The sequence below is a fragment of the Oncorhynchus clarkii genome, chromosome 20 (genome assembly GCF_045791955.1).
Source record: "Oncorhynchus clarkii lewisi isolate Uvic-CL-2024 chromosome 20, UVic_Ocla_1.0, whole genome shotgun sequence".
Lineage (NCBI taxonomy): Eukaryota > Metazoa > Chordata > Actinopteri > Salmoniformes > Salmonidae > Oncorhynchus > Oncorhynchus clarkii.
The window spans coordinates 58,232,967-58,252,324 of record NC_092166.1 but is presented as its reverse complement, the minus strand read 5'-3'; the positions used below and the strand labels follow the sequence as shown (position 1 = coordinate 58,252,324).

General features: G+C 45.0%; 1 protein-coding gene across 13 annotated transcripts in view; it reads right to left on the bottom strand.

The window, feature by feature from the left end:
* The window catches only part of LOC139376585 (neurexin-1a-like), a 78,922-nt gene that overhangs the window by 28,195 nt on the left and 31,369 nt on the right, over positions 1-19,358 (bottom strand). For 12 of the 13 annotated variants that reach the window (XM_071119339.1, XM_071119345.1, XM_071119350.1 and 9 more), the window contains 13 exons: positions 18,206-18,277; positions 17,820-18,044; positions 17,533-17,680; positions 14,465-14,595; positions 14,178-14,362; positions 13,361-13,428; positions 11,625-11,828; positions 10,066-10,092; positions 8,062-8,184; positions 7,623-7,772; positions 1,046-1,277; positions 621-811; positions 269-442 (listed from right to left, as the gene is read on the bottom strand). In XM_071119339.1, the coding sequence (XP_070975440.1) occupies positions 269-442; positions 621-811; positions 1,046-1,277; positions 7,623-7,772; positions 8,062-8,184; positions 10,066-10,092; positions 11,625-11,828; positions 13,361-13,428; positions 14,178-14,362; positions 14,465-14,595; positions 17,533-17,680; positions 17,820-18,044; positions 18,206-18,277 (1,930 nt within the window). Of the gene's footprint in view, positions 1-250; positions 443-620; positions 812-1,045; positions 1,278-7,622; positions 7,773-8,061; positions 8,185-10,065; positions 10,093-11,624; positions 11,829-13,360; positions 13,429-14,177; positions 14,363-14,464; positions 14,596-17,532; positions 17,681-17,819; positions 18,045-18,205; positions 18,278-19,358 lie in introns of all 13 variants that reach the window. The other variant, XM_071119341.1, reaches the window with a different exon arrangement.

Here is a 19,358-nt window from a genome sequence, read left to right as displayed (position 1 = left end):
AAAACAGAGAGAGCAAAAGAGAGAGAAAGAGGGAAGAGAAAGACAGATGCCAAAACAAGGGGGACAATCTCCAACATAATAAAAACAGCTGTTAGCTGGAGCAATAGTGAAGGAATGAGTAAAAAAAAAAGAAGAAGCTATGATATGCATTGGTAAGGAGAAAGTCCTGGTATGTGTGTGTCTCTATACTTTTTGTTGTGTAGGTACTCATGGTTTGTGTGTGTGTGTGTGTGTGTGTGTGTGTGTGTACCTGTGTGTGTGTGTGTACCTTCACAGCCCCTCTCTACTTGTCCGGTGGTAGCTAGAGCATCAGCCAGCAGGTCGGGTAGTCGGCCGTTAAGGTCAACGGTTGCTAAGCAACCCTGGAAGCCTTCCCGGGAGTGGACGAGCTTGGGAAGGTCCCTATACATCTCCTTAGCCACCCCCCCTACGTACAGGTCACCTATAGGAACACAGCATAACTTGAGTGACAGCTCCATGCGACAAAAAAAAAAAAAAAATCTCTCTCTTAGCTGACAGTACTGCCCTCTGCTGTTAGGGAACAAGGGCTGAGGCAGAGAGATTCCATAGTAGTAGAAGGGTAGTATGGTATGTACAGTGTGTGTGTGTGTGTGTGTTACCTTTGAGATCCAGGTTCTTGGCCCCCATAGTGGTCTGTGTAGTGACCTTGGTATCTATCTTAACAGTGTGCAGGTTGTTGGTGTCTCTGGATATGAGCACATTGTGCCAGTGGTTGTCATTCAGAGGAGAGTTGGAGTTCCCTTTGATCAGGTGTGCCCCATTCCCCAGGTCGGACACATAGTGGAGGTAGCTGGGGGAGGGTGATTAGGATTAGAATATTATAATATGAACTGTATATCCATGAGTTGTCGATAGTTGTCCCACTCTGACATGTCCCTTCACCAAACAATTTCAATCTCCTCTGTTGTACAGTATCAGTAATGTAAATAGTAGCTATAGGTAGTTAGCTATCCTCTGTTGTACAGTATCAGTAGTAGACAGACTACAGTATCAATAGGTAGTTAAGTAAGTAATTATGCCGTACCCTTTGACCAGCTCCACCACTATGAAGTCGTTTCCGTCTCCTCTGTTGTAGAGTACGAGTCCGTCAGGGGAGGTGGTTTTGAACTGGAGGAACAGGTGCATGGAGTAGTAGGCCTGGAGCGTGGGCAGGGTCACGTAGCTCGACCGTGACCTGAACGTCACCGGGTCCGCCACGATGCTCTTATAGCCAATCACAGCGTTCAGTTCGCAATAGTCGATGTCACCATTCTTACCTAGGATCAAGAGGACCAAGGATGAGATGTGCGTGTGTACTCTGGTCTTACGGTGGTCTATATAAGGCGTGTCATTCAGCATGAGGTGTGTGGAGTTGTGTTCAGTGCATTCAGAAAGCATTCGCACCCCTTGACTTTTTCCACATTTTGTTGTTACAGCCTGAATTTAAAATGGATCAAATGTAGATTTTTGCCGTCACTGGCCCACACACAATACCCCAAAATGTTAAAGTAGAATTATGTTTTTGAAGTGTTTACAAGTGAATAGAAAATGAAAACCTGAAGTATTCAACTACTTTGATATGGTAAGCCTAAATATGTAAGTAGTAAATAAATAAGTAAAAGTAAAAATGTGCTTACTAAGTCACATAATAATTTGCATGTACTCACTCAATGAGCAATAACAGTGTTTAACATGATTTTTGAATGACTGTCTCATCTCTGTACCCTACACATACAGATAATTGTAAGGTCCCCCAGTCGAGCAGTGAACTTCAAACAGATTCAAACCCAGGGAGGTTTTCCAATGCCTTGCAAAGAAGGGAACCTATGGTTAGATAGGGGGAAAAAGCAGACAGTAAATATCCCTTTGGGCATGGTGAAGTTATTAATTACACTTTGGATGGTGTATCAATACACCCAGTCACTACAAAGATACAGACGTCCTTCCTACCTCATTTGCCAGATAGGAATGCCAATCAGGGATTTCACCATGAGGCTAGTGGTGAGTTTAATACAGATACGTAGATTAATGGCTGTGATAGGAGAAAACTGAGGATGGATCAATACTAACTTAACTGACAGAGTGTAAAGAATGAAGCCTGTACAGAATACAAATATTCCAAAACACGCATCCTGTTTGCAACAAGGCACGAAAGTAATGTTGCAAAAAATGTGGCAAAGAAATTAACTTTTTGTCCTGAATACAAAGTCTTATGTTTGAGGCAAATCCAATACAACACAGTACTGAGTACCACTCTCCATATTTTCAAGCATAGTGGTGGCTGCATCATGTTATGGGTATGCTTGTAACCGTTAAGGACTGGGGAGTTTTTCAGGATAAAAAAGGAATGGAGCTAAGCCCAGGCAATATCCTAGAGGAAAACCTGGTTCAGTCAGATACTGGGAGATTAAATCACCTTTCAGCAGGACAATAACCTAAAACACAAGGCCAAATCTACACTGGAGCCGCTTACCAAAAAGACAGTCAATGTTCCTGAGTGGCCGAGTTACAGTTTTGACTTAAATGGCCTTGAAAATCTATGGCAAGACCTAGAAATGGTTGTCTAGCAATGATCAACAACAATTTGACAGAGCTTGAAGAATTTAGTGCAAATGTTGCACAATCCAGACTTACCCAGAAAGACTCAGAGCTGTAATCGCCAAAGGTCATTCTGTATTGACTCGAGGGGTTGAATACTTATCTAATCAAGATATCTTAGTGTTTTTTTTTTTTACAAATGTTCAAATGTTTTGTACACTTTGACATTACAGAGTATTTTGAGTAAATCGTTGACAATTAAATCCATTGTAATCCCACTTCCTAACACCACAAAATGTGGAAAAAGTCAAGGGGTGTGAATACTTTCTGAAGTAAGGTTTGTGTGTGGGTATAAGTTGTGTGTGTAGGTGTGTGCTCTGTCCTTCCAGAGGTCTACGTAGGGCATGCCGTTGAGGGTGAGGTCTGTGTAGGTATGTCTACACCACGATTCAAGTATACTGCATTCAGAAAGTAATCAGACCCCTTGACTTTTTCCACATTTTGTTACGTTAAAGCTTTATTCTAAAATTGATTTCACCCTTATAAATCTATCCTCAATACCCCATAATGACAAAGCAAAAACAGGTTTTTAGAAATATTTGCAAACTTTTGCAAAACTTTAGTGAGTACTTTGTTGTAGCACCTTTGGCAGCGATTACAGCCTCGAGTCTTCTTGGGTATGACGCTACAAGCTTGGCACACCTGTATTTGGGGAGTTTCTCCCATTATTTTCTGCAGATCCACTCAAGCTCTGTCAGGTTGGATGGGGAGCGTCGCTGCACAGCTATTTTTAGGTCTCTCCAGAGATGTTAGATAGGGTTCAAGTCCGGGCTCTGGCTGGGCCACTCAAGGATATTCAGAGACGTGTCCTGAAGCCACTCATGCATTGTCTTGGCTGTGTGCTTAGGGTCATGTCCTTCTGGAAGGTGAACCGAGGTCCTGAGGTCCTGAGTTCTCTGGAGCAAGTTTTCATCAAGGATCTCTCTGTACTTTGCTTAATTTATCATTTATTTATCCTTACTAGTTTCCCAGTCCCTGCCGCTGAAAAACATCCCCACGCATGCTGCTGCCACCACCATCCTTCACCGTAGGGATCGTGGAGGGTTTCCTCCAGACTTGACACTTGGCATTCAGGTCAAAGAGTTCTATCTTGGTTTCATCAGTCCAGAGAATCTAGTTTCTCATGGGCTGAAAGTCCTTTAGGTGCCTTTTGGCAAACTCCAAGCGGGCTGTCATGTGCCTTCTACTGAAGAGTGGCTTCCGTCTGGACACTCCACCATAAAGGCCTGATTGGTGGAGTGCTGCAGAGATGGTTGTCCTTCTGGAAGGTTCTCCCATCTCCACAGAGGAACTCTGGAGCTCTGTCAGAGTGACCTTCGGGTTCTTGGTCACCTCCCTAAACAAGTCCTATCTCGCCCGATTGCTCAGTTTGGCCGGGTGGCCAGCTCTAGGAAGAGTCTTGGTGGTGCTTGGGGACCTTCAATGCTGCAGACATGTTTTGGTAGCCTTCCCCAGATCTGTGCCTCGACACAATCCTGTCCCGGAGCTCTACGGACAACTCCTATGACCTCATTGCTTGGTTTTTGCTCTGACATGCACTGTCAACTCTGGGACCTTACATAGACAGGTGTGTGCCTTTCCAAATCATGTCGAATCAATTGAATTTACCACAGGCGGACTCCAGTGAAGTTGTAGAAACATCTCGAGGATGATCAATGGAAACAGGATGCACCTGAGCTCAATTTCGAGTCTCATAGCAAAAGGTCTGAATACTTATGTAAATAAGGTTTTCTGTTTTTTAATATGAATACATCTGTTAAAATTTCTAAAAACCTGTTTTTCTTTGTCATTGTGGGATATTGTGTGTAGATTGATGAGGAAAACAATGAGTTTAATCCATTTTAGAATAAGGCAGTAACGTAACAAAATGTGGAAAAAGTCAAGGGGTCTGAATACTTTCCGATGGCACTGTATGTGTGTGTAAGGTGTGTGTAGGTGTGTGTTCTCTATCCTTACAGAGGTCTATAGGGAATGCCTACCAGCGTGAGAAGCATGTAAGGTGTGTCTGAACTCTGGTTTTACAGCGGCCTACGTATGGTGTGTCATTCAGCGTAAGTGCAGTTGTGTATGTTTAAGGTGTGTGGGTATAAGTAGTGATGGTAGCTGAATACTCTGTTCTTACAGAGGTATGGGGCATGCCGTTGAGGGTTCAGGTGTGTGTAAGGCAGGGGTGTCAAACTAATTTTGCCCCAGGGGCCGCATTCGGCCTTCAACAAGGAGTGCCGCACAAAAAATGTGCTATATTTCCTCGCTGTGAACATTTTCAGAAAATAGTCCTCTATCCATCGTTTTGGGGACTTTCGATGCTCTCTGACTGTCTAACTTTCATTTTGGTGATTATTAGCAAGCTGGACACAGTCAATAAACAGTATGAATATACAATAGGTCCATTATCCTTCCTACACAGTTTCGATTTAGTTTTAGTCATTGTTAAATATTTTAGTTGTTTTCCCCCACTGAGTGTATAAAACATTAAGAACACCTCCCTAATATTCAGTTGCAACCCTTCCCCTTTTGCCTTTAGAACAGCCTCAATTTGTCGGGGCATGACCTCTACAAGGTGTTGAAAGCATCCCACAGGGATGCTGGCCCATGTTGACTCAAGTTGGCTGGATGTCCTTTGGGGTTGGCCCATTCTTGATACACATGGAATATCAATCAATCAATCAAATGTATTTATAAAGCCCTTTTTACAGCAGCAGATGTCACAAAGTTCTTATATAGAAATCCAGCCCAAAACCCCAAACAGCAATGCAGGTGTAGAAGTACAGTGGCTAGGAAAAACTCCCTAGAATGGCAGGAACCTAGGAAGAAACCTAGAGAGGAACCAGGCTCTGAGGGGTGGCCAGTCCTCTTCTGGCTGGTGCTGGTGGAGATTATACAGTGCCTTGCAAAAGTATTCACGCCCTTGGCATTTCTCCTATTTTGTTACATTACAACCTGTAATTTAAATTGATTTTTATTTGGATTTCATGTAATGGACATACACAAAATAGTCCAAACTGGTGAAGTGAAATGAAAAAAATAACTTGTTACATTTTTTGTTTTAAATTTATCCGTTATTTTGCCAGGTATGTTGCCTGAGAACACGTTCTCATTTGCAGCAACGACCTGGGGAATAGTTACAGGGGAGAGGAGGGGGATGAATGAGCCAATTGTAAACGGGGGATTATTAGGTGACCGTGATGGTTTGAGGGCCAGATTGGGAATTTAGCCAGGATACCGGGGTTAACACCCCTACTCTTATGATAAGTGCCATTTAATGACCTCAGAGAGTCAGGACACCCATTTTAACGTCCCATCCGAAAGACGGCACCCTACACTGGGGCATTGGGATATTTTCTTTAGACCAGAGGAAAGAGTGCCTCCTACTGGCCCTCCAACATTTAAAACGGAAAAGCGGTGTGTATTCAACCCCTTTGCTATGAAGTCCCGAAATAAGATCTGGTCCACCTGTGTGCAATCTAAGTGTCACATGATCTGTCACATGATCTCAGTGTATATATATATATATATATATATACACCTGCTCTGAAAGGCCCCAGAGACTGCAACACCTCTAAGCAAGAGGCATCACCAAGCAAGTGGCACCATGAACACCAAGGAGCTCCCCAAACAGGTCAGGGACAAAGTTGTGGAGAAGTACAGATCAGGGTTGGGTTATAAAAAAATATCGGGAACTTTGAACATCCCACGGAGCACCATCAAATCCATTATTAAAAAATGGAAAGAATATGGCACCTCAACAAACCTGCCAAGAGAGGGCCGCCCACCAACACTCACGGACCAGGCAAGGAGGGCATTAATCAGAGAGGCAAGAAAGAGACCAAAGATAACCCTGAAGGAGCTGCAAAGCTCCACAGCGGAGATTGGAGTATCTGTCCATAGGGCCACTCCACAGAGCTGGGCTTTACGGAAGAGCGACCAGAAAAAAGCCATTGTTTAAAGAAAAAAATAAGCAAACATGTTTGGTGTTCGCCAAAAGGCATGTAGGAGACTCCCCAAACATATGGAAGAAGGTACTCTGGTCAGATGAGACTAAAATTGCGCTTTTTGGCCATCAAGGAAAATGCTATGTCTGGCGCAAACCCAACCCCTCTCATCACCCCGAGACAACCATCCTCACAGTGAAGCATGGTGGTGGCAGCATCATGCTGTGAGGATGTTTTTCGTCAGCAGGGACTGGGAAACTGGTCAGAATTGAAGGAATGATGAATGGCGCTAAATACAGGGAAATTCTGGAGGAAAAACTGCCAAGCTTATAGAGATATACCCCAAGAGACTTGCAGCTGTAATTGCTGCAAAAGGTGGCTCTACAAAGTATTGACTTTGGAGGGAAGGGGGGGTGAAAAGTTATGCATGCTCAAGTTTTCCTTTTTTTGTCTTATTTCATGTTTGTTTCACAATAAGAAATATTTTGCATCTTCAAAGTGGTAGTAGGCATGTTGTGTAAATCAAATGATACAAACCCCCCAAAAATCCATTTTAATTACATGTTGTAAGGCAACAAAATAGGAAAAATGCCAAGGGGGTGAATACTTTTGCAAGCCACTGTAAGAGTACATGGCCATTAAGGGAAACTGTTGAGTGTGAAAAACTCTACAGTGTTGCAGTTCTTGACCCAAACTGGTGCTCCTGGCACCTCCTACCATACCCTGTTCAAATGACCTTACATTTTTTTGTCCTGACCATTCACCCCCTAACCGGCACAATCCGTTCACAATCCATGTCTTAATTGTCTTTAGGTTTAAAAATCCTTCTTTAACGTGTCTCCTACCCTTCATCTACACGGATTGAAGTGGATTTAACAAGTGACATCAATAAGCAATCATAGCTTTCATCTTTCACCTGGATTCACCTGGTCAGTTTATGTCATGGAAAGACCAGTTGCCCTTAATGTTTTGTATTTGTACACATATATATGTATTATTTCTTACTCAAACCACCGGCCTACGGGCTGTATGTTTGACACCCCTGGTGTAAGGTGTGCGTAAGGCGTGTGTAGGTGTGTACTCTGTCCTTACAGAGGTCTATGTAAGGCATCCCGTTGAGGGTGAGGCCCTGCAGGTGCCCTATGAAGTTGGAGGGCACAGCGGGCATGAAGCGCTTCTCCGTCACAATGCCTGTCTCCACGTTGTGGAACTCCAGCTGGGTGTGGTCGCCTGCCATCTGACCTGGAGGGGTTAGAGGTCAGGGATCAGGGGAGAGATTAGCAGACCGGGGTCAAATACATTCAAACACTTGAGGTGCGCTTGATTTAGCTTGACCAGAGTCTCAGGTGAGTGGAGTTTGCACTTTTGGGAATATTCCATTGGTTACATTGGACCAGGTAAGCTAAATACAAGACACTTCAAGTGCTTGTATGTATTTAAGCCAGGTCTGCAGGTTATGGGTTTGAGGACAGTGGTTAAGGTTAGGGCTGAATAGTCAGGGTTGACAGTGTTGGGGGGATGCTATGGTTACCTTCTACAGGTTGCAGGTCGTCGACGGTGAGTTTGAGGCTTTTCCCACGACGCACCACTCTGACCGTGTGCCACTCATTATCATTCAGCCCCACCCCCGCAAAGATGGTCTCTGGACCCTTACCTACACACATTCCAGTTAGTTAATACACACATACCTGTACACAGACAAACACCTTAGACATACTTTCACACACCCACACAGGCACACAGGTAGGCAGGCACACACACCCATGTCTCCTGCCATAGAGTCCTACCGTTTCAGCCACATGGTGGCACTAGATATTCAGCCCTGTAGCTAGAAGGGCTTGATGGAGAGCTGGCATACAGCAGGAAGAATATTCTCCATCCATCGCTCTCTTTTTCCCTCCCCTCTTCTCTGCCTCTTTGTCTCACTGTCCATCTCTCTCTCTATGTCTCTCTCTCTGTCAGTCCTTTCATCCCCCCTATCAGTACATCTCTCCTCATTTCTTGTCTCCCCCTGTCAGTCTTTCTCTCTCTCTCTCTCTCTCTCAAATAGTGAAAACTTGCCAGGCTAGACCAGCGTGTGTGTGTGTGTGGAGGGGTGTGGGGGTGGGGTGGGTGGGTGGGTGGGAGGGGTGGGGGTTGACATATAGGAGTGATGATAAGGCGAGAGGTAAACAGCCTGACAGATTCTGCTGTGGGAAATGTCAGCACCATGACACACACAGACACAAACACATAGCATATTGCTGCATGTGTGAGGTCTCTCTGTGTGTGTACATGCATGTGTGAGTGTGTGTGTGAGGTGTGTTAGGTGTGATTCGTTTTCAGGAGAGGACAGAGGGCTCCCCTGAGGAGTCTCAGCTGTGCTCTGGGCATGAGCATCTCATCCTGTTACCATGGATCACTGCCTGAGAGTGAGTGTGTGTGTGTGTGTGTGTGTGTGTGTGTGTGTGTGTGTGTGTGTGTGTGTGTGTGTGTGTGTGTGTGTGTGTGTGTGTGTGTGTGTGTGTGTGAGATGGGGTGAATGGGCTTATGTGAGTATGAGGCAGTGATCCATGTCAACTCGAGAACAGCCAGGACACACACTCACTCACACACTCACAGGACCATGGAATGTGGTCATGGAAGAGAGGCTAATTGCGGAACCAATGTCTATGGAACTTATACAAATCAGATGTATAAAATACAATCGATTGTCCTTTTGCACGCCCATAGACTGAATGGTGACATTATCATTGAGTTATTGAATGGTATGAACTCTTGTTATGTTTTATAATCAACTCAGAATATGAAGTTCTTTCCATGGCAGTATTTTAGACTCAAAATGGCTGATAACTCAGGATCATTAGAAAATCATAATCCATTTTGAAGGTTTATATGCTTATAAAAAGCATTATGTTACATACTGCAGATGGAGATAAGAAAGTCGGCTAGTATTGTTCCCATGGCAACACCTTCTCCCTTTGAGAGAACCAGGATACCGTCATAGAGCCGTCTTCCGTGGTGAAAGGACACACACACACACACACACAGAGCTCAAGTCACGAAAACAACATCCAGACAAACCAAGCCCTCAGACAGAGGGAGAGAGGAAGGGATGGATGGAGGGATGTAAAGGGATGGAGGGATAGAGTCCTTTGTTTCCGGCGTGAAGGAGACATAATTACCCAGAAGCCCTAAGAAGCTTTCAGTCAATCCCCGTGATGGAACTCCACACCTTCACACTCCTCTGTACATCTCTGTCTCTCACTCTCTCTTTTCCCTTGGCTCTCCTCTGTCTTCCCTCTGTACCTCTTTTTCCTGTTCCCCCTTGCCTCCTTCACTAACACCCCCCCCCCTCCCCCCCTTTCCTCTCTCGCTCTTCTCTCTTGCCTTTTCTCTAAAATGGCTGCCTTAGTCACCCTGGACTCTAGAAGAAGCATACAGTCAGTCGCACATCCACAAACACACGCGCATTCAAACACACGCGCTCACTAACACACACACGCTCACAAACACACACGTACTGAGAGGTAGTGTGAGATCGGGCGTGACTTACTGGCGGTACAGTTAATCCTGATACAGTCTGGAGGGAGAGCAGAGCAGAGGGTTAACGCTGCACAAACACAGAATACCACGCGCTGGGGACAAACACACCAACACACGCTACACACCTCACTGAGAACACACACTCTCCCCACCTCCTGGGGGCAAGCTGGGAGGGGGTTACGGGCCAATCAGAGCAGAGGATATGGCGTTCTGCAATCTGCTCTGAGCAAATGGCATAACAGCACAGTGAATCCAGCAGATAAGATTAGTTGATCTCTGAATTGGCTTGCTCTGTAATTGGCTGAGGGAGAGTGAGAGGTTTCAGTATAAACGGTGTGTCATTGGCTACTCTGGTCAGAGTGATGGCCTCAGTGACTATGACATCCATAACATCAGGACACTGAGGTCGGCTTGGCCCCATATTTCCATCACCTAGCAACAGAGTACCAAATCCCGCCCCTGGTGGAGCAGAGGCTCATGGGAGGTCAGAGGTCATGGTTCCCATAATACCTCAGTGTGTCGGGTGTCGTCAACCACAGCAGAGACGCAGATGCTACAGCCAGAGACCAACACACACCCCTGCATGTGTGTGTGTGTGTGATCTTAGGGGTGCAGTGGTCATCTGGGAGTGAGCAGGGAACGCAGCCTCGGACCGTGAGGACCAACCCTCTGTTCAACAATACACAGACAGACAGTACAGTACAGCACAATAGTGTGGATGTGAGTGTTTGTGTATGTGTAATATCAGATTTAGGTGTAAATTGATGTGTGCACCCTATTCTCAGATTATGTGTGTGTACTTAGGTTGACAGTGTCTGTGTGCATCTAGGCTAACAATATGTGTGTATGTGCTTTGATTAAAAGTGTGTGTATATGTTTACCGAGGTTGACAGTATGGGTTAGTGTGTACCTAGGTTGACGGTATGTGTGTGTGTACCTAGGTTGACAGTGTATGTGTGTGTGTACCTAGGTTGACAGTGCAGGTGTGTTTGTACCTAGGTTGACAGTATGTGTGTGTGTACCTAGGTTGACAGTGTATGTGTGTGTGTACCTAGGTTGACAGTGTATGTGTGTGTGTACCTAGGTTGACAGTGTATGTGTGTGTGTACCTAGGTTGACAGTATGTGTGTGTGTACCTAGGTTGACAGTGTAGGTGTGTGTGTACCTAGGTTGACAGTGTATGTGTGTGTGTACCTAGGTTGACAGTGTATGTGTGTGTGTACCTAGGTTGACAGTGTATGTGTGTGTGTACCTAGGTTGACAGTGCAGGTGTGTTTGTACCTAGGTTGACAGTATGTGTGTGTGTACCTAGGTTGACAGTGTATGTGTGTGTGTACCTAGGTTGACAGTGTATGTTTGTGTGTACCTAGGTTGACAGTGTATGTGTGTGTGTACCTAGGTTGACAGTATGTGTGTGTGTACCTAGGTTGACAGTGTATGTGTGTGTGTACCTAGGTTGACAGTGTATGTGTGTTTGTACCTAGGTTGACAGTATGTGTGTGTGTACCTAGGTTGACAGTATGTCTGTGTGTTTGTACCTAGGTTGACAGTATGTCTGTGTGTTTGTACCTAGGTTGACAGTGAGACGGACACGGCCCCCATCCAGCTCCAGTCGGAGCGTGTCGGCTGAGTTCCGTGATGTTGTTGCCATGAGAACACCGTAGGCCCGCTGGGAGCGAAACCGTAGCGACACGTCCTCCGCCTCAGTGTGCATCGCTACGGGCAACTGGACCTTCATAAACTTACTACCATCATAGGACAGGATGGTCGCATCTAGAGGAGGGAAGGAAGCAGAAGAAGACATGAATATCTGCTAGTGACAAGAAAAGACAAGTCCAGACCAGCCCAGACCAGTCCAGATGAGACCAAATCAAGCCAGTGTCTGCAGTTTGATTTAAATGCCAGAAAATAAATCAAATTGAAAGCTGCTTATTTTCCATGAGACGGCTGAGAGAGAGATGGTTCTATCCTTTTTCTCCGTTTCTACCTTTCTCTGATCCTTCGTTCATCTCTCTCTCACTCCTCTCTCTCTCCTCCTATCTCTGTTTCCGTGGAAGACCGTTGGAGGCGAAAACAAGAGAACAGGAAGAGAGAGGCCTCATGAATACTAATGAGCTCAGTGTGTGTTTGTGTGTGTGTGAATGTGAATAAGGGAGTGAATTTCAGAGGGAACAGAGGAGTGTTCAGTAAAGCGAGGAAGGATAGAGCAAAGGAGAAATGGGGAGAAGGCGAGAGAGGAAGAGAGTGGAAGAGCGGGAGAAAAGCTTTTGGCTAAAATGCAAATGAATCCTCATTAACTGGAGGTTAGCCTGTTACATCACGGTAACATAACTAACTAACACATACGAGTGCACATACACACACACCTGAGTAATTTCTAAACAGCTGACTAATTGAAACGCTAAAATGGCACTTCAGCAGAGCACCTGACTAAGGAGGGGGGTAGAAAGAGGGAGATTGAGAAGGACGGATGATAATGAAGGCAATATGTCTGAACGTGTCCTTGTGACGACTGCTCTGGAATAAAACTGAAGAAACAAACAGATCTGAGAGAATATTGGGGACAAAGAGATCGAGAGAGATATGAGGGAGATGGAGAGAGAGAGCGAGAGGGATAGAGAGAAAGAAAGAGGTAGAACCCGCAGGTAGGAGTAAACATGGCAAATCACTCTCTCCATCTGTTTCTCCATCTGTCCATCCTTTAATCCACTGAACCACCAGTTACTGAGTCTCTCTCTCTCTCTCTCTCTCTCTCTCTCTCTCTCTCTCTCTCTCTCTCTCTCTCTCTCTCTCTCTCTCTCTCTCTCTCTCTCTCTCTCTCTCTCTCTCTCTCTCTCTCTCTCTCTCTCTCTCTCTCTCTCTCTCTCTCTCTCTCTCTCTCTCTCTCTCTCTCTCTCTCTCTCTCTCTCTCTCTCTCTCTTAATCTCCCTATTATGGACGGATCTGAGGTGTGTGTGTTTGTTAGACATTGGCAAGAAAATGAATTACCATGGTAACAGAATCAGCTGCTTCACCATGACAACATGCTCGCTCTCCTCCCTCTCTGACTCATCTTTCTTTTCTCCATCTGTCTCTCTCTCTTCATCTTTCCCATAAGTCTCTCAGGGATTCACTTCATCCATCACTCACTCAATCTACCTTCTTCCATCTCTCTCGGTCTGTCTCTTTTTATATGTTTTGTTGGTTCAGTGTGGCTGTTCAGGGGAAGTAACTATACAGTAGACAATGCTTTAATAAACCAGAGACTAAATAACACCACCTCCTTCCCCCTCTCTTCATCCCTCCGTCTCTCCCCATCCGCTCACCTCTCTCACAGGCCCGTCCCAGGTATCCGGTCCCAGAGCAGTCACACACGTATCTGTTCCAGCCCTCCCTGCAGAGGTAAGAGGTTAGGGTTAAAGGTCAAGTGTCAAGTCAAGGGTCATGCCAGAGTAGATCCAACTACAGACTTCATACACTGGAATTCCTCAATTCACCCTTCACTAAAGCTTGTCCTAGGCGCTGTACTAGAGCTTGGTTAGCGACAGTTGTTATCCAATGGAGCGCTGCGATTGGTTGGCCAAAATTCTGGGGCGGGGGATTAGCGAAGGGTCCTATTGGTCGAGTTGGTCGAGCATGGCACTTTCACCGCAAGGGTTGTTTTGATTTCCAGGGCCATCCATACGTAAAATATATGCACACATGACTGTAAGTCGAAATGGATAAAACCGTCTGCTAAATTAAATATATAAATTCAAGGTGCTTTATTGACAACGGGGCAGCAGGTAGCGGTTGGGCCAGTAAGCGAAAGGTCGCTGGTTTGAATACTTGAGCCGACAAGGTGTAAAATCTGTCGAGCAAGGCACTTAACCCTAATTACCCTCATTTGCTCCAGGGTCGCATACTACCATGTAAAACAACACATTTCACTGCACCTATCCGGTGTATGTGACAACAAAACATTTTTGTTATAATTTTTTTATTTAGACATTCGGTAAATATGTCTAGATAATGTCTTCTTTCTGCCTAAAACTCAGTTAAAAGTGAAGGTAGTCCTTTAGAAACAGTCAGGCAGACGTCAAAATAGTACAGTAGACAGTAGACTTGACTTGAGTAAGTGGCGATGAAGTAGTACAGTAGTACCTGCAGGTGGCGCTGTGTTGGCAGGGGTTGGACAGACACTGTTTAGGAGGCTCTCTGGAGCAAGAGGGCTTAACCCCTACAGCCCTCTGAACCTCAGCCAGACGACGGATGTCCTTACTCTGACCGTCCACAAACAGGTCTCTCACGCAGCCGACATAGCCGTAGTTCAATAACGCTGTCCACACCTACAGAGAGGAGGAGAGACAGAAAGATTACACACACACACACACACACACACACGATACACTCAAGTGTGCGAACATACACACACACACACACACACACACCTCAGTAGGGAAGATGAGTCCTTGGCGATCCTCTGGTAATCCTCCTAGGTACAGAGTATCATCCAGGTCTAGAATCTCACTGTCCCCTGGAGCTGTGTACGCTGTACGCTGTGAATTCACTGAGATAGTACCTACACACGCACGCACACGCACGCACGCACACACACACACACACACACACACACACACACACACACACACACGCATACACACGCACACACACACACGCACACACACACACACGCACACACACACACACACACGCGCAGGTTAGGGTGAAGGGTGGTCAATGATTAGGGTGCACTGACTGTAAAGTTGAGAGTCTGGTAAATGGCTCAAATGTAAATGTTAAGAGACCTTTCCCCTCTGCCCCTCGCCACTTGCCAGACCGTCATTGTAAATAAAGAATTGTTCTTAATTTACTTGCCTTGTGTAATGGCAAATACCAAGAAGGTTATGATGCCACTTACTACCCAGATAGCACATAACGTTCTGAGAACCATATGTTTCTTAGAGCTTGGTTGTCCAATGATTATTTTGCATACAACCTTCCCACAACTTCCTGGGAACAGGTGTAGACTAACAGTGAAATGCTTACTTATGGGTCCTAAAGATAATTGAAATAAAATAATAGAAATGGTTACACAGGGAATGAATACACAGTGAATAACAATAATGAGTATTGCATTACATCCCAGTCGATGTGCAGGGGTTACGGGGTAAATGAGGTAGCGATGTACATATAGGTAGGGTTCGAGTGACTAGCCATGGATACATTTCATTTAAAATGTTGGACTGGTTTGACAATTGGGAATGTTCTCAAATTGTTCCTGAGAACGTTAAGAAACAAATGTTCTTTTGTGGGAATTTCAGTACGTCAGCATATTCCTACAGGTTTCCTCCTGGTTCTATGAAACGTCACATTCTCAAATTGTTCGGAGAACGTTAAAGAAAACATTCCATAAAAACCACAAGAACATTTCAGAGAATTGTCCCCAACTGATCTTAATGAGTGCTTGTTTCCTTTGAAATGGGGTCTGTTTGAATAGAATGAAATGAAAAGCTTTGTATGGGTAAAAAAAACATGGCATGCTAGCTCCATCTTGGTGGCGCAGTGGACGAATTCCATCTATAAAGAACAGAAGATTATTGGTTTGAATCTCACTGATGCCGTATCCAAATAAAAAAGAAATGTGTTTGCATGATTAATGCCTAAGGAAATGAATTTCTATGTGTCCTATCTGTGCTTGGAGTTAGCAGTTTTATTAAAAATCGTATTGAAACATTCAGTGAACGTTTTAAGGAAGTTATTCAAAAACCTCCAACTAGCCTATAATTTCCATTCCCAGGGAGTTAATAAAACCTCCCAGGAAAACGTTCAAGGAACCAGAGTAAAACGTTCTCAGAACCTCCCTGCAGCCTAAAAATGAATGTTCCCAGAACAGGCTAAATGTTCACTTCTGTTCTCAGAACGTTTAAAAAATGGATTTAACGGTCAGGAAACGTATGGATTCGTTCCCAGAACAAATCAAGACACAAAAAACATATGTTCCCACAACACCCATGAAATGTGCTTGCTGGGTAGTGACCTGGGAATAATTCCAACACAATCGAATAAAAGAGAGAAATCCAAGAATAAGTTTAGTCCATTTATTGTCCTTCTCTTCTTCTGTCATTGTCATAAACAAAAAGAGTAAGATACGGTTAAAAATTGTCTATGTTCCCAGGCAGACTAATTCCCACCCACACAATCACTTTGCAGCAAAATATAATCAATGAGGACAAACCGGGTGCTAAACAGGTGCACTACGTAAACATCTCATTCCAAAATCATGGGTAATAAAATGGAGTTGGTCCCCCCCATTTGCTGCTATAACAGCCTCCACTCTTCTGGGAAGGCTTTCCACTAGATGTTGGATCATTGCTCCGGGGACCTGCTTCCATTCAGCCACGAGCATTAGTGAGGTTGGGCACTGATGTCAGGCGATTAGACCTGGCTCACAGTCGGCATTCCAATTCATTCCAAAGGTGTTCGATGGGGTTGAGGTCAGGGCTCTGTGCAGGCCAGTCAAGTTCTTCTACACACCGATCTCGACAAACCATTGCTGTATGGACCTCGATTTGTGCACGGAGGCATTGTCATGCTGAAACAGGAAAGGGCCTTCCCTAAACTGTTGCCACAAAGTTGGAAGCACAGAATAATCTAGAATGTCATTGTATGCTGTAGCATTAAGATTTCCCTTCACTGGAACTAGCCCGAACCATAAAAAACAGCCCAAGACCATTATTCCTTCTCCACCAAACTTTACAGTTGGCACTATGCATTGTGGCAGGTAGCGTTCTCCTGGCATCCACCAAACCCAGATTCGTCCGTCGGACTGCCAGATGGTGAAGCGTGATTCATCACTCCAGAGAACGCTTTTCCACTGCTCCAGAGTCCAATGGCGGGGAGCTTTACACCACTCCAGCCGACGTTTGGTATTGTGCATGGTGATCTTAGGCTTGTGTGCGGCTGCTAGGCAATGGATACCTATTTCACGAAGCTCCCGAAAAACAGTTATTGTGCTGATGTTGCTTCCAGAGGCAGTTTGGAACTCGGTAGTGAGTGTTGCAACCGAGGAATTTTCTTAAGCAATGCGCGAATCAGCACTCTACCGGTGCCATGACTGTTAGCTTGTGCGGCCTACCACTTCGCAGTTGAGCCGCTGTTGCTCCTAGATGTTTCCACTTCACAATAACAGCACAGTTGACCGGGGCAGCTCTAGCAGGGCAGAAGTTTGAGAAACTGTCTTGTTGGAAAGGTTGCATCTTGTGATCCACGTTGAAAGTCACAGTTTGCCAATGTTTGTCTATGGAAATTGCATGGCTGTGTGCTCGATTTTTATACACCTGTCAGCAACGGGTGTGGCTGAAATAGCCCGAAACAACACATTTTGAAGGGGTGTCCACATACTTTTCTATATATAGTGTAAGTACAGGTAGATACAGTATAGGGATGAAATAAATATAACACAAAACATAATAAACGGCACCTAGACCTGGTTACATAAAATCGATCAATCAGATACCTGAGCGCCCGTCCCTCTGGAAGTCGACATGGTACCACTCCCCATCATTGACCTTCCTGTCGATGGCCTTGGTCTTGGTGGTTCCTGAGCCCATGTCCAGCAGCAAATACAGGTGACCATCCAGCATCTCGATGGCAAAGAAATCCACCTGCAACAGTAACGGCAACAATAGAAAAAAACAGTACAACATGAACATCAACACCAACAAAAAGTATAAACATCAATATAATATGAACGTGTGTGTGTGCGAGGGTCGGTGCGAGGTTAATGTGTGTGTGTGTCCTTACCTTTAGGATGGGGGGTGTGCGGGGGTCTTTGCGCTGCTGCTGTCGTGGTTTCCCGTGGCTGAAGAGCATCAGTCCGTTGGGTTCTGTCGTTCGGAAGTCAAAGGAGATTGACCCTGCCTTCTTGGCGCTCCACTTGCTTAATGCCACAAACGACTCTGGGGTGTCAAAGGTCACAGGATCGAGGGTCGCCACACTCTCACACTTAAACGCCACCATACCGCTCACCTGATGGATGGGGAAGTGCATTTAAAATGTAACACATTTTTACATCAAATAGACGCAATAAAATAAAGTGAAACAGCGAGGAATAGAGCTGTGCAGCAATAGACTACTGAAGGTTTAGGATGTGATTTGAGACCAGTGAATAAGAAACTACGGTGTCTTACCTTCATCTTAGCATCTCCCTGCTTAGCCAGCCGAGACAGCTCCAACCGTACATCATTGTTCTTATACACCACCTAGAGGTCAGGGTTGAGGGGTTAAGGGTCATGGGTAAGAAGTTAAGGGAAGAGAGCAATCAATAGTCTGGTATGTCCCTCTCCTTGTCTCTTCTCCTTCAGTCACAATGTTCAGAGCTAGTTGGACAGAAGAAGCGAAACCTCAGGTAGCTCTGTCATGTTGCTTCCTCCAAACTTGTGTTGTCATACCAGTCTAGATAAAAGAGAGGAGACGAGGAGAGGAGACGAGGAAGAACTTATGAGGTGCAGTGCAAAAGGCTTCAGTTCATTAGGGTTCAATATAGAACCGCTTTCTCTCTCCATCTTTGTCTCCAAGTGTGTGAGTAGCATTTTCATGGCTGCAATGTCACTCACACACACAAACATTCTGCTTTCATACATCAGACCTTTGTCTGTGAACTGTGCAGAATTCAGCTAAACGCATCACTGAAATACCCTTTTATATGTGTGTGTGTGAGACGGAGAGAAATAATGTGTTTGGGTGTATATATGTGTGTGTATGTGCATGGGTTTGGGTGTTGGTGTGCATGAAATGTTGTACAGGGCTGATGATCAGTCATGCGAGTGTGTTCAGTCGTACATCTTAATTATTTCTCATGGATTAGCATATGATCACATTAGATATGTAAATGTGTCTCTGACAGCAGCCTGCCTACAACACCATCAGTTCCAATAAACCACACGCACACGTTATGTTCTTCTATCCTCATGGGGACCACGACCATTCAAAATCTTATTTTCACTAACCCTAACCTTAACTCCTAAACCTAACCCCTTACCCTTACCTTAACCCTAATTCTAACCATAACCCTAATGCTAACCCTAAACCTAACCCCTGAGCTTAAAATAGCCTTTCTCCTCATGAGGATGTGGGAAATGCCCTCACTAGGGAGCATTTTCCTTGTTTTACTATCGTTGTGGTGAACTGTGTGGATTTTAGGTCCCCACAATAGAAGAACCAACCCCCACCCCTCCCCCCCACACATGCTAATAATACTGATATCACTCTGTTGGCACATCATCTGTCAGTTTGTTTGTGAGTTTTTATGTGTCTGTTTATTTGTGTGCGCACATGCATTTT